Source organism: Mustela lutreola, chromosome 8 (genome assembly GCF_030435805.1).
Source record: "Mustela lutreola isolate mMusLut2 chromosome 8, mMusLut2.pri, whole genome shotgun sequence".
In the NCBI taxonomy this organism is placed as follows: Eukaryota; Metazoa; Chordata; class Mammalia; order Carnivora; family Mustelidae; genus Mustela; species Mustela lutreola.
The window spans coordinates 113,569,227-113,584,198 of NC_081297.1; the positions used below are offsets into that span (position 1 = coordinate 113,569,227).

The following is a 14,972-nucleotide window of genomic DNA, read 5'->3' on the forward strand; positions in this document are numbered from 1 at the left end:
GACAGAAAGAGAGAGTGAGTATGAGGATGGGGAGGGGCAGAAGGACAGAGCCGGAGAATCTCAGACTCCACACTGGGCGCAGAGCCCGATGCTGTGCTCCATCTCACAACACTGAGATCATGACCTGAGCAGAAACCAAGAATCAGAGGCTTAACAGACTGTGTCACCCAGGCACCCCTACACCCTTTTTTTAAATGAACTTAAAAGTTATTTGATAATGAAGACAATACTTCAGTCTGGTGTCTAATACTTTTACTTCCCAGCAGCATAATACCACTTTGGTCAGGTTGAACCACTGCACAGTTTTGCAGCTCTTTCAGAAAAATAAAGAAAACAATTGGAAAGACACGATCACATGCAATGGTGAGAAAATAGTACTATTGCCCGATCTTTCCCTGGAAATGTGGAATATCCTTGGTTCAGCTTCACACTGTGTGCTTATTAGAAGCCCTTACAGCAAGGAATTTTGTTTGTTTCTTGTAGCACCAGATAGACACAGTGGCTAACACATAATTCTGAAAAGTCATTGACATATTTATCACACGTCAAAATTTTTCGGAACCTGCACTTTATCCATGTCCCTGGCTTGACATGTTCTTCTCGAGAGTAAGCTGTTAATGTAAGATTGAGTTCTCAGTCTGCTTCTGCCTCTGATAGACTGTTGACCTTAATACTGAACTATCTTTTTGTTTACTACTTTCCAACTTTAAAGGACTTTTATATACAGTGACTCATTTAATGACCCGTTTATTTTAATGTAATGGCATCCCCCAAACCACAGATCATGGTTAGACACATGAACTCTTATGTTACACTGCATGGGTTCATTTCTTCTGCTAGCTGTATGACCTGGACAAGTCGTATACCTGTGCCTCAGTTTTCTTACCTATAAAATGAAACCTACTAGAGTTGTTGAAGGGATTCAGTGGTACAGCCCATGGAAAGTACCAAGCACAGCAGAACCTAGTAATAGCTAAGTATTATGAATAAATTATTACTTACCTACCTTGCTGGGATCTAACTATGGTATATGGGCAAGGTGAGTAGTATTTTTGAGTGTTGCTTTTAGAAAAGCAAGCTCGCATAAAATATGAGCAGGGGGTCTTTCATGATTTCCATGAGCCAGGGATTTTCTTTATGTCGGCTGTGAAGAGGGAGATGGACAGTAAACCCTAGCTATCGCCAGAGGAACGTGGAGTTCCTCACAGTAAGCCCCAGGAGGGCACTATGTCTGTCTTGTTTGCCATTGTATTTCTAGAACCTACCATGTACTCGGTGCACAGGAAATATTTGTTAAATGAATAAATACATGGAAAAGGCTTAGTAGCTGTGATTCATCTTTAGGTCATGTATAGTCTAGAAATCGAATGGGAAAGAAGTGATCTTTTGAAAGCAGAAGAAGATGTAGAGATGTGTCCCCAATTACTATGAACTCCTCAGAGAGAAGTTATCAGAAAATATGAAAGGTGATATTAATCATGTGCTTGATGTCATGACTTTTCTTCCTTTTTTAAAAATTGAAACAGAATATTTTATAAAACTCATAAATGGAGTTCTATGTTTTTTAATCGCCCTTACAAAATAACTCAGGGAGCTTTCATAAAGAACTAGAAAGGCTGAGCTTTCTTCATTGTTAAAAACTTAATCCCCAAACACTATCCCTCATCTAAATGGCCTCAAATCCTTGAAGGTTTCAAGTAATTGATTCCAAATTCAATCTATCTGAAAAGTATTTATTTATGAAAAGAGTCAATTCTGGTTCTATGAAATTCAGAAATTACAGTGCCAATTGCTGTATGCTGGTGAAATTTTTCAAATTATCTGAAGGCAAGATTCGTTTGTCTATCGACCTAAACCCAATCTTCCATTCATTCAACAAACACCATTTGAGCACCTATCATGTGGCAGGCCCCCCACCGGATGTCAGGTCCACAAAGCCGGCACAGACCTTCTTCTCGTGGAGTTTATGATCCAGAGAGGGCCACGCTGGGTAGGACTGCCCCAAGTTTGGGGAGCTATTGCCTAACGTTGGCTTCCCTAAGTCTTCAGAGCATTGATTTCTACTTCACAGCCCTATCGAAAACTGGTCTTATTAACAGGCTGTCCGTATAATAAACACAAACCAGCTAAAAGATGAGAAATTCAGGCATTATTCACCCATTCACAGATACCTATAGACGTTTAAGATAACGGAGACAAAATCTCCCAGCGTCTTGGAGTCCTATGGGCACAGCTGAGTAAAACGAGCTGGGATCACATCCGTTCGATTTGTCGCGGTTGAGAACCGCATTTGTAAATTGATGTAATTAATCCATCTCTAGCCAAGTTTGTCCGAGACAGCCTTGATTTCTCAAAAAGCCCCTGAAAGCTAGATTTTACATTTAGATTTTAGCATTGTCTTAAAAGATAGGGGTAGTTCACAGACAGAGAGAATTCCCCATTGATTACATGATTGAGGAAGCACAAAAGTCTGTTACTTTTCCAAAAGTCAATTGTAATTTAAGCTCATTATCTCCCGGCGGATGTTCTATTTCAAATGGCAACAGAATCAAAATGGAAATGCCCCCAATGGAGAGGTTCAGGTATTCTTTTTACTAAACTATGCTCTGTGTACTGGCCTTCAAAATCACAGCAGGAAAGAGTTTAGCAAAATCTGGCCACCGACCTGACCAAAGGAAAGAACTCAAATTCACCAGGATCATGGAAGACTAGTAGTACCAGATCTCCCCCCTAACTTTGAATATCTAATTATGAGACTCAAGAGTGACATTCACATAAGAGCAACCTGATATGTCCTTAATATGATTTTGGACACGTCAGTGGCTCTACCAGGATCATTAATAATAAAGAACATTAGAACATTAGTACAAGTGGTAGTAAATTTTTTCCCTTTCCCTCTGGCTTCGGTGAAACGTAGAGAACCACACAGGGGCCTCTCTAAGTCTTAGGAACAGAAACTTTTGATTAAAACTTTAAGGGAAGGTTTATATTTCAATGACCAGATTTTACTGAAAACAAAACAAAACCCAAACCTGGCCATTTGGTCATTTGTATGTAGGACCACTGTGACATGTAATCTGTCTTTAGATGCCTTTGGTGTGATGGTTCGCCCCTTCACTTTGACAAAGGACTTGGCATACATTTATTAGCATTTAACATTATGCAAGTGAAGCATAACATACAAAGACATCTAGAAAACACAAATGTAAGGTATCGGTTCATTTGATAGCTGCTTCTATAACACCATGACAGTATATATTGATGGAAAAACATATGATCATTTCATATCAACCATACACTTACGGTTAAATGAAAACAAACCTTAAGCTCCAAATTTACACAAGGCATTGAAATGTGTTGAAATGACCATTTTCTCATTACAAGGGTGCAATGATTTCCCTTTATGAGAATCTGTGGCATCGTCTGAATAGCTTTTATACTTCTTTGTTAAATGATAACTAAAATATATGTTTTATTAAATTTTTCTTATAAAAATGAGAACTACCTCTTTCAAACTGAGTAATACTCACGCGTAGTCTCCATTCACTCCCTTTAGTCATGCTTATCTCTTTTGTAAACCTATTTTACATAACATTCAAGGTCCGCCCTCCCTTTGCCCTCCCTCCCCTCCCCCACCCCAGTTTTCTCCAGTAAAAAATGATATGTTCACAGGAAGGTTGTTGAAATTGGTGTAGCTCCTAGTTTCCTCGCTCTTTGCTCTCTGCTGGGTGATGTGTTGCGAAGAACAGGCAGAACTTGGTACTGACAATACTACCCCTTGGCAGGGCAAAAGAAAATGTGTGGTTCTATTTTAGTCTGACTGGTTTTATCTTGTTTTCAAGCAATAGCTCTTGAACAGAGTTTCATCGATTTCTAATTTGGGGGACTATCTGAAATGTAAACTCTAGGTTGGGGTATCAATTTCTGCATTTGAGAAAAGGGAACATCCAAATATTTGCCTCAGTTCCAATGCTCTTTCTAGAATGTTTCAGCTGAAACATTTATTCTTTTTTCTGGTACATTTTTGTGCCTAAGTTATTTAAGTGCCTAAATGATTATTGCTTCCTATTCATTCCATTGAGTAAAGTCAATTTATGTGCTTCAATTTATCATAAGTCAAAAGGGATGATCTGTATAGGGGGCTCCTAATAGATCATTTTCCAGCAACTGATACTTCCTGAAAGATGGTTTCTCCTTGTCTATTTCCCTACATGAATATGTGTAATGAACGAGGCATTTTTTTCCCTCTAGAAGGAACAGCTTCTTTTCATTTACAATATTATATCCTGGTTTACAGCTGCATAATTTTAAAAGGAGTAATACTTTTGGTCTTAGATTGCCAAAAATGTCCAGTTTATCTTTGGGGAAACTGATCTAAACATTGTGTGAAATATGTATTTGTGTGTGTGTGTGTGTGTGTGTATGAACATATATCATAATTGAGCTTTGTAAAGCTCTCAGCTTTAAAATATTAAATAAATTTCTATAACGATGTATCGGTGTAGGTAGAAAGAGTTTAGATTTCTCCAGAGTTTATCAATCAAAAAATATAAAACTTAACCAAAAGCTAGGTCTGTTGCTAGTGTTCTCTTACCAGATTTGTAACATTTGGTAAGAGAAGACCTCAGTTCGTAGCAAATACACTCTGATAATATATATTGTGTGGAATAAATATACATTATATCCTGTTAGAATCAATAATCATAGATAAAAGCAATACTTAAATTAAAAAAAAAAAATACCCTATGAGAGTTCTCTTCCCTTGCCTCTAGTAAACCAAAAGTTGGGCAAAAATTGTTGCACTCCATTAATGCATAATTAAATTCATGGAGACAGAAAATAAAAAGCCAGTTGCTTCTAGAACCTGAATAGAGTATCAATAGCATAACTTGCCATTTTGAAGGGGGGGTGTGGATAAATGCAAAATTTGCAATTAACTGGAATTCTATTTCAGACAATTCAGCAATATGGATGTGGACAAGGTCAGGGTATGGGTACCCTGCGTAGGTTTCTTGTAAGTGATAACAACCTTGAACTGATACAGTTTGAAATACAGCCTAAAGAGGGATTCGTTCATCTCTGGAAAAGCTATAGCCCAAAGATTCACTTTGTCTTGGCCTGGTGATTTATCAGAAAGTCATGGACTTGACTCTTCTTGTACTACTTCAGTCTGCAGACTGGAAAACCTCTCCCTTTACACACTGAGAATTCCCACTGCAGCGAATGGAAGGTCTGTGTGTGTAAAGAGTGTGTGAGCAGTGGGATTCAGCCCCCGAGAAAGACGGTGTCGAGTCGCCTTGGTAAAGATTCATACACCCCGTGTTCACCGCTTCTTGACAGGTATAATTATCAATGTGGTCTCTTCCTTTTACTATGTGCTGGGATTCGGAAGCCCGGTTTCGAATTTGTGACTATCGGATCTTCGATCAGGTGGCTTCTCTTTAAGGACCTGAAAGAGAGGGAAAGCGCGAAGGGAAGCCAGTGATGAGTATTCATTTGTCAACGACAATATGCTAAAAATATCAAAAGAGCGTGCGCTATGCGAGAACAGCAAGAATTATTTTAGGCCCTGTCACTCATGCACAATCTTCCAAATACTTAAAAAAAAAAAAAAAAAGTTGCTTGATGTTTGCCAAGGAAGTCATTATCAAACGAGGATGGAAAAGACACAGTTGTTCCCCCAAATGAAACACAGAACACCAGTCGGGAAGCATTTCAAAAGCCCAACATTTCTGTTTCCCAGTTCCGGATGCCTCTCTTTCTTCTTCACGAAGGTGAAGCCTAGCTAACCTCTACAGTGTGATTCTCAGGGCGATTAGTAGTGCTCTGGTTGGGGTACCACCAGCAGAGCCTCCCACTGACAAGTGGGAAACACCAGCCTCCCCTGCTCTAAAGCAGATTCACAGGCCCGTTTCTTCTCCCACAAGGTCAGCCTGACACCAAGTTGAACGCCGTGGGCAGCCACCCACATGCTCCGACCCCGAGAAGCAGCCTCATGGGAACACTCTCCCCGAGGCCAGTAACTGTTCCCCCACTATGGGATCATTTCAGAGACAACAGTGCTTTCCGATCTCTGTTTCTAAAGCTGCAGATATTTTTTATGCCCATGAATGTCAAGCATGCTACACAAAATGGATTTTTACAAATTGTGGCCGGCCTCGTAATCTGCCTACTTTGCATCAGCCCCCCTGCCCCCCCACTCCTCCCCACTCAGCACTGGCAGGCCTTCAGTAGATGTGCCTGGAAGTCCTTGAGTGGGGCTTCAAAGCCCTGCATAAGGCCATTGTGCTTCTTCAGGATCCCTACTACGATAGGACACCTACTCCAACTGAGTGCTCACTAATTGTCACATATTTTGTTAAAAGTTCTACATATTTTTTTCTTAATCTCCATAACAGACCATTTCACAGAATCTTCTGTTGAATAACTTCCTATAGGTCCCCGGGGTGGGCAAGGGACAGAGATCTAGAAACTGAATTTTTAACAAATTAATTTATTATATAGTACATGTCGCAAGGGAACAGGACTCAGAACAGGTGAATTTTAGTAACAGTCTTGGGTCTTTTCACCTTTCCAGAGAGTGGGGAGGGAGTAGGCCTGAGAGATATGCCTGCAGCTAAGAGATCACCGGCCATCCAAAATGTGGGTCACTGAAACACCCACTGGGAAGAACCATCTGCACCAAATGTTCCCATTATTTCTCTCATTGCTTTGATTTGTAATTCAAAGGATCACTGGTTTTTTTTTTTACTTGTTTAAATAAAAGCCCTTTTTTCCCATATTGATGTAAATTTTATCACTCTGATTGCTTTGCTAACTTTTTTTAATTTTTTAAAGATTTTATTTATTTATTTGAGAGAGAAAGAGACCACAAAAAGGGACCACAAGCAGGGGGGAGTGGGAGAGGGAGAAGTAGGCTTCCCGCGGAGCAGGGAGCCAGACCTGGGGCTGGATCCCAGGACCCTGAGATCATGACCTGAGCCGAAGGCAAACGCTTAACGACGGAGCCCCCCCAGATGCCCCCTTTGCTAACTTTTAAATGAGCCATTGTGGTAGGCACATTAATGGACCCTAAATCTATCCACATCCTAATCCCTGGCATTAGATCCCACGTTAAAGGGAGATTAAAGTTGTAGATGGAATTAAGGTTGCTAAACAGCTGATGTTAAAACAGGGAGAGGATCCTGGATTGTCCAGGTAGGATCTGTAATTAACATTAAAAGTGGATGGTGGAGAGAGGAGGAGCCAACGGAGGGGATGTGATGTGGAAGCAGATGTCAGAGCAAGGTGAGGGCCCCAACCACGCTTGCTGGTTGTGAAGATGGAGAAAGGACCACAAGACAAGGGATTGAGAGAGTGTCTAGAAGCTAGGAAAGGCAAGGAAATGAATTTTCTCCTTGGAGCCTCCTAAAGCCCAGAGAGACTGTGCTCGACTTCAGTCCTAAAGAATTACGGGATAATAAATTTGTGTTCCTTTGCGCCACCAAATTTGTGGCAATTTTTCTAAGGCAGCAGTTAAGAAAGGAAGACAGCTGACATGATGGGAGTACTCTGAAGTAAGGGGTAAATGGTAAGAATGAGTTGGATGACTCTAAGTAGCGTAAGGAATCCCTGGAAAGCTCGTGTGACCACGTCCTGTGACAAGGGATGGGGGAATGTAAGGGCGGGTGCCATTGAAGAAAACAGAAGCATAGCATGGGCTTTGAAGCCCGTGTTTCTGGGTTCGAATCATGGCCCTATCACTTATAAGCTGTGAACTGTGGTATAGATTTTAAAAAAATCCTATATGCCTCAGTTTCTCCCTTTAAAATGAGATTCAAAATAGTACCTCCTACTCATAAGATTGTTGTGAAGATTAAGTACTTGAACATGGATGAAGCAATTAGAAGAGGCTTTCGGCACACCCTGACTGCTTGATAAATGTTACTTGGCATTACGATGATTATTGCTATTATTCTGGCTTTCTGCTTGGTGAACTCTGAGTTCCTTGGATTCGATTTTATCAGAGTCATCCTTTGAGGCTGGTTTCCTCAATTCTGCAGTGGGTCTCTGGATCGGACCAGCAGGACAGTGGCTGGGGCCCTGGTCGTGGGAGGTGAGACGGTTAGTAGCGGACAAGGGAAGGAGAGTGGGGGCCTGACAGGTGGTGAGGCCACTGGTAAGCTCTAGCTATTTGTAAATCTGTTAAGATCCAGCCTGGTTTCAAATGCAGGGAATTCTCCACTGTCAACCCAGCAATAGGAGGTCAGAGAAATTGGACAATCTTTCAGTCTTGACTTCCTCAGAATGTTGACAACTCAAGAAGGACTCCTCTTCCTTCCTCCTTTTACTCTTTGTGAATCTGAGTGAAACAGAGATGTCTATAAAACGATGCTTTAAAAAATGAGGTGCTTAACGCTGAGTAAATGTACTGCTCTTTGCCAAGAAAGTGGGGGTAGCATAAAAATAGCTTTATTCCTTTTCTCTGTTTAGGTTTCTATAATTCGGTTGTATAGTGATCATCTCTATTACCTTTTAGAAAATGTAATCTACTCCTGATTATGAAACATGGAAGTTAGGGGGAAAGACAAGTGAGTTTTATTTCAGGGGAATTTGAAATTATAAGTGGGCAACAGAGATAGTCTCCACATGCCACTTGCATTCAGCCTGTTTTCCATTTGTATGCACTACTTAGCATTACTTAATAAATTACACTATTTTAGATTTTTAAAAATTCCTAATTTAGAGAATAGAAATTGTGTTTTGCTTGATAAACAATAAGACTATCTCACAAGTATGTTGCTTTATTTGGTCTTTGCGTGACTTGTCAAACTTAAAAAAAAAAAAAAAATCAGAGATCGGTTCAAAGTAAATTAGTCAAATTAGCTTCAAATTTCTTCCCCAAAGCAACCATAGTATGAGTTAGGAAGTGTAACAAATCCCATTTAATCCTTAAAAATTTAATTAATTAAGAGTTGAGCAAGAGCTAATGCAGGTCTCTTTGACTGAATTCACCATAAAATCCATGGGTGACACGACTCGGTACCACTTCGCTCCTACTTAAAGTGGCCGCTACCATTTCACCTCAAGGGGCCACGAGCGTGTGCAGAAGCAAGGGCTGTCCTGGCAAGCATAAATGTAAATTTCACGTTCATTTAAATAGAACTTTCCCGTATCCTCTACAAGAGAAAAAGAGTTTGTAAATGTCTTTTATTAAAAATGTTAGTCTTTGGCACTGCGACAATAGGAAATTCTGAAGTGATTTAATGAAGACTGATGGAGCAGAGAAAGGAAATGGGGTGCACGGCCCAGCCCACAGTCGTGGCCAAGCTGTATCCTTCCAAAGATGACTGAATAGATAGAACAGTGGAAGCTTTTAGTAAGACCTCAGGAGTCTGAACGGCAACATATTTCTTTTAAAACACTGTAGAATAATTTCACTGTGGGCCCGTGTGGCAAATCAATTAGGAAAATGGTGTAAGTCCACATTACTGAGGAGGGAAGAAAAAAAAAACCGAGTTAGTGGAAAGAGTTCCACGTTTGACTAAAGAATTGTGGATGGAGGGGCACCTGGGTGGTTCAGTGGTTAAGCCGCTGCCTTCGGCTCAGGTCATGATCTCGGGGTCCTGGGATCGAGCCCCGCATCGGGTTTTGCTCAGCAGGGAGCCTGCTTCCTCCTCTCTCTCTGCCTGCCTCTCTGCCTGCTTGTGATCTCTCTCTGTCAAATAAATAAATAAAATCTTAAAAAAAAAATAAAAAAAAAAAAAAGAATTGTGGATGGATATTAGGAGAAAAAGACCTTTGAAGGGATTCTGACACTACCGGGCGAGGTGAAGTGCCTTTGTATACGCAATGGGTTAGAGAGGAAAATGACGTGGGCAAACTGCCTTGTCCACATGCACCCTTATCCCCCCATCCCAACCCTGTCATCCTGGTCCAACCACTGCGTCTGTTGCCTGGACTGCTCTGTAACAGCCTTCTAATTAGTCGCTGCTCTCGCTCTTACCTTGCAATCATCCATTTTCCTCAGAACAGCACGAGTGATCTTTTTAAATACATAATCTTTGCCTGAAACATTTAGTGGCTTCCACCGCAATAAAATCTAACTTTCCTCCGTGATTTAAAAAGCTTTCTGTGACCTGGCCCCGATCTACCTCTCTGTCCTTACTCATTATTTCCTAACTAACTACCCCAGCTTTCTTTCTATTCCTCAAACATCAAATAGCCCATGTCTCTCTTAGAGCCAGGCACTGGCTAACTCCTTTCCTTCTTATGCTCATTTCTGGCTTCTCCTCAGTATTCAACCTCAGAATAAAAGTTCTCTCTTTTGAGACGTCTCCCCTGATCACCTAATAGAAGGTTGTCCCCTAGCCAGTGTCTATCAAAGCATTCTACTTGAACTCTCTGAAGTACTGGTCCCCATAGGCTATTTTCATTTACCTGGATATTAACTATCTCCTCCAACCAGAAGGTAAGCATCATGATGCAAGGACTTTGCTTTGCTCAGGCTGTTTCTACAGCCCATTGAACAGTGTCAAGCCCCGGGCAGTACCAAATAAATACTTGTCGCTAAATAAATGTAGTTTTTAGAGTGAACGTTAGGTTGGGCGCCTGGATGGCTCAGTTGGTTAAGCAACTGCCTTCGGCTCAGGTCACCGTTACAGGGTCCTGGGATGGAGTCCTGTATCGGCCTCCTTGCTCAGCAGGGAGCCTGCTTCTCCCTCTGCCCACCGCTCCCCCTGCTTGTGCTCTGTCCCCACCCCCCTTTGACAAATAAACTCTTAAAAAAATATTAGAGTGAATGGAAGGTGATTTTTAGTTGAAGTCACCAAACTATGGGATATATACCATAAAACCTACAAGCTATGAAAGAAACTTAGACTGCTGAATTCTCAGCCATGTCTGAGGACAAATCCTGTAGTCTTTACACTTCCTCATGTAGCTTCTCCTTTTTGTGTGAGTCACAAACCATTGAAAGTCACATGTCATATCCAATGTTTCTGGTTGTTCCAATAGTAGTCTGATAAAATGCCTACTGCCATTTTCCCAAGAACTCTGGACCTCCCTTCAAAATCACATTTGCAGACATCATAGTGGAGAGGTGTGTTATGCTATTAACTATCCTTCCAAAGGAGAGCAAGGACAATTTATAGAAATCCAGACTATCTGATGTTGGCAGATGAAATGGCCTGCAACAGCAAAAAGGAAAATAATTCTACACTCCTTGAAAGTGTGGTTGTGAGGGCTCCACAAAGCCACTGCAACTTCATATCATTCATCTAAAAAATGGGGTTTTAGCGATACTTACCTGGAAGGATTTTTCTGAGGATAAGGAATAACATAGGTGAAAAGCCTAGCACATAGGAAGCACTTCAAAGACGGGGATTCTTACTCTTTACATTTTTTCCCCCTTAATGTTCTTAAAAGCATATCGCAAGACCTGACTAAGAAATTTTGTAACAGTGGTATTTAGAAAAAGGCACCCACACTGGCAGGTCTCCCCATCATTCTTCACCATGGAGTAGTTTTCCAGGAATTTCTACCAGTATTCTAAAGGGATCTTCCCAGGATCCGCACTATATGGTTGGTAAGTCTGTACACTGTGCAAAGGCAACTGGCCAAGAGGGTGAGTGGGGGGCTGGAACCCAGCCCGCACTCTTGTCATTGAGCGTGCCGAGGGACCTGGGTTGCCCAGAGGCCGCATTTCCCTCATGTGTATAGAGGCGTCCTAGAGAGTCTCCACCTGGCCCTCCCAAGTATATTATTTTCCAAAATATCTTACATTGGCACAACACGGCTGAATGGCCTATAAAACGTCAGCGACTATCTTGTTAACATTTTCTGAGGTCTTCATTGTTTTTATTTGCTTGAGTGATTCAGGGGCGGGGTGTGGGGTGTTGTTAAACCTAATGCTTCTGTCCCAGCGGTCTCAGAAACAATACGTATGAAAACCCTCCGCACACTCGTCTGTGTCAGGGACCTCGCGGGTGTGTGAAGAAGGCGCTTCTCACCTAGGACATGTGGTTCTGCTGTGTCTGCTGCTGCTGCTGCTGTTGCTGCTGCTGAATGAGCTGCTGCTGCTGCTGCCGGCGCCGGGCCGTGCGGAGCTTCTCGAAGCGCGCCTCCATCTCTTCCAGGACTTTGGGGGTGTAGCGGACCACCAGCTTGACGCTGTCTTTAGCAGCCTTGAGCAGCTCCACCGCTTTCTCGTGGTGCTCCCCTTCCACGCTCTGAAAAGACAGGGGCAGCGCTTAAAGGGGAGAGTTCGCGCCCTCTTCTCCCTGCGAGACCCATCTGCGATTCGGGTCTCCTTCAAATCCCGGTTTGACAGGTCAAGAAGGCAGGGCAGATGGGGCGCGCTGCTAGGACTGTTGTTATTTACTGCGTTTGTGGTCGAAGGAGAGGCAGATGAGGGCGCACTAGGGTACAGGACGGATTGAATGAGGGTTCAGCTTTGGAGGGTGAGAAGCCACCAAGACCTAAGAGACCTCGCTAACGTTGAGCGTGGGATTTCTAAAGTTCAGCTGGAAGAGGAAATGCACTGGTCAAGGAAATTCTGAAAGAATTTAAGAAAAAATAATACGAAGAGGAACTTTCGCTATCAGAGACTGATGTGGTTGGGAATCTATCTCGATTAAAGCAGTGTCTTATTGTTGTAGTGACAGACAGAACACGGAGGCTAGAAGCGGATCCATCATGCGTAAAAACTTTGTTATATGATAAATGGGGGATTTAGACCAAAGGGGGAAAGGACAGCTAAATAATGATGCTGAAACAAATCATTAAATGACAGAAAAGAATGTAGAGCCCGATCTCCTAGACTATGCTAAACATAACCAAATAAAAATTTACATGGAAAAATAAAACCATAAAACAACTAAAATGAAGCAGAGCTGAAACATTCATCTGGCAATGGAGAAAGAATACTTAGGTTAAAATGCCAAGGGGGGGGAAAATCACAAAATCAGATTTACAAATTGTAAGTTTCTATATCTCATATACAATAAAAGGGCCAAATAACAGATAAGAAAAAATATTCTCAGTATATGACAATTTGTTCATATTCTTACCATGAAGGACTCTGAAGAGTCTATAAAGTCCTAAGCAAGATGGGCTCATGAACTCAGGGACAAATAATTAAAATAAAACAAAACAAAACACCCTATGAAAGGATGTTAAAGCTCCCTTGCAATGAAAGAAGTACAGATGAAAAAAAAATACTTCATTTATAACTCTAATTTTAAAATGGTGAATATGTATTTTTTAAAATCGGGTGTATTTGCAAGGACCGAGGGAAATGGGACTGTCATACAAGGCTAGTAACTTAACACAAACTGACAGGATTTTTCCAGAGGGCATTATTGTTATGCATCAAATAAGCCCTTTATAAAGAATAGTTTATTTTCAGAAAAACTTACTAAGGATATAATCAGATATGCACACATACCTATAAGGTAGGGATGATGAAACAGAAAGCAAAAAATAAATCACTTCTTGGCTTTTGAGTTCCAAGTCTTGTAGACATCATGGTATAGATAATAGTTGGGAAACTATGTTTTTACTACTTGTACTACAAGTAGGTACAAAGAGGTTTCTATTCCCAAACCTTCTAAAGAGTCTCCAGGTTGGGATTAGGGAGAGGCAAAACAGAAGAAAGCTGTCATCAAACATTGCAGGGCCGCAAGAAAAGGAAATAATCTTCCCTGTGAGCTGAACCTCGGGGCAGATAACGTAACCCACATTTATAGATCAAAGTGCATAGGTCTTTTTGACTTGCTTCCTAGATAAAGCTCCCAGAAAAAAAAAAAAAAAAAAAAAGTCTGCATGAGGAGATAGGCTGAGAGAGTGTCAGAACACCCAAGAGTGGACTGAAGAGACTAGGAAGGCCACCCCAGGTTGGTTGAGATCACATTTTATAACCCAAGCAGAAAGGGGTCTAAAAATGGTATTATATTGAGCTACAAAAAAATAAAGTGAGTTGCATTTCAAGCACACTTCAGTTATATGTGTGGAGACTCATGATTGCCACATTATACAGATTTGGAGACAAGAGACCATGTTCCAATTTTATCACTTGCTTCATCAAGGTAGATGTGGACTGAGAAAAAGAAAGTGCTTTGAATTTAGCAATGAGGCAGCCATCATGGCGTGTAAGAATGCTGCTTCATCACATGTACGAAGCAGATACTAAGGATTTAAGAAACGACCATGATGAGCCCTGGAGATAATTTACAGAACCAGCCTTTCCCCAAGTCTGGAGAGCAAGGGTTTATAAACAGTGGTTGAGCAGAGTGAGTTTTTGCCTGTGGTTAAAGCCTAGGAAAATATGCTTGTTCATTGATCAATTCATTCTCTTAATTATTCATTCAATCATGGACTTGGTCCCTCAACAGATGCTTATTTAGCATTTATTCTAGGAGTTCTATTCTACTCAGTTCTTGGGAAGAACATTAAAGGATAGAGGAAAACTCTGACCACTTTGTACAATATCATCCCTGTTTTCAGTGTGCTCAAAATTTCTAATTTGCCTCAAGATGAATGGTTATGATGTGAAAAATCTTCAAAAGGAAATCTGGGCGATTTGATTGTTGACGCCATTCTCTAATTTCTTTTTTAATATTAAAATGTATGTGTTCATGTATTTCAATAACATTGAAATTGGTTCAGTTTCATTGGTTCACCCATTTTCTAGGCCAGATGATTAATCTCCAAACTCCCTTTTTGGCTTTTGTTCTGTTTGCTTTCATTTAATAGGGTTGGAAATTCTAGGCCAGACCTTTAGAGGCCCATTATCCCCGTGTAGGCACTATGCCTGCAATTTAGAGTTGCCCCGGGAGGGCTGTGGGGCTGATACATGGGGCTATCAAGCTCTCACCACAGGGACAGAGAACTGAGAGAACTATGGCTGGTATGCCATACTCAGTCCCACAGAACCCTCAAAGTTACCCTCTCCCAGCCCAACTTCTGTTCTCCCCCATACAGTTAGCGATTTA

At 41.3% G+C, this 14,972-nt stretch overlaps 1 protein-coding gene across 3 annotated transcripts in view; it reads right to left on the bottom strand.

Moving 5' to 3' along the window:
* Positions 1–237: 237 nt before the first annotated feature.
* LIN7A (lin-7 homolog A, crumbs cell polarity complex component) overlaps positions 238–14,972 on the bottom strand; it is a 153,719-nt gene continuing 138,984 nt past the window's right edge. For all 3 annotated transcript variants that reach the window (XM_059186446.1, XM_059186445.1, XM_059186447.1), the window contains exons 5-6: positions 11,991–12,209; positions 238–5,449 (exon numbers count right to left, since the gene is read on the bottom strand). In XM_059186446.1, the coding sequence (XP_059042429.1) occupies positions 11,991–12,209 (219 nt within the window). In that variant the 3' untranslated portion in view covers positions 238–5,449. The remainder of the gene's footprint in view (positions 5,450–11,990; positions 12,210–14,972) is intronic.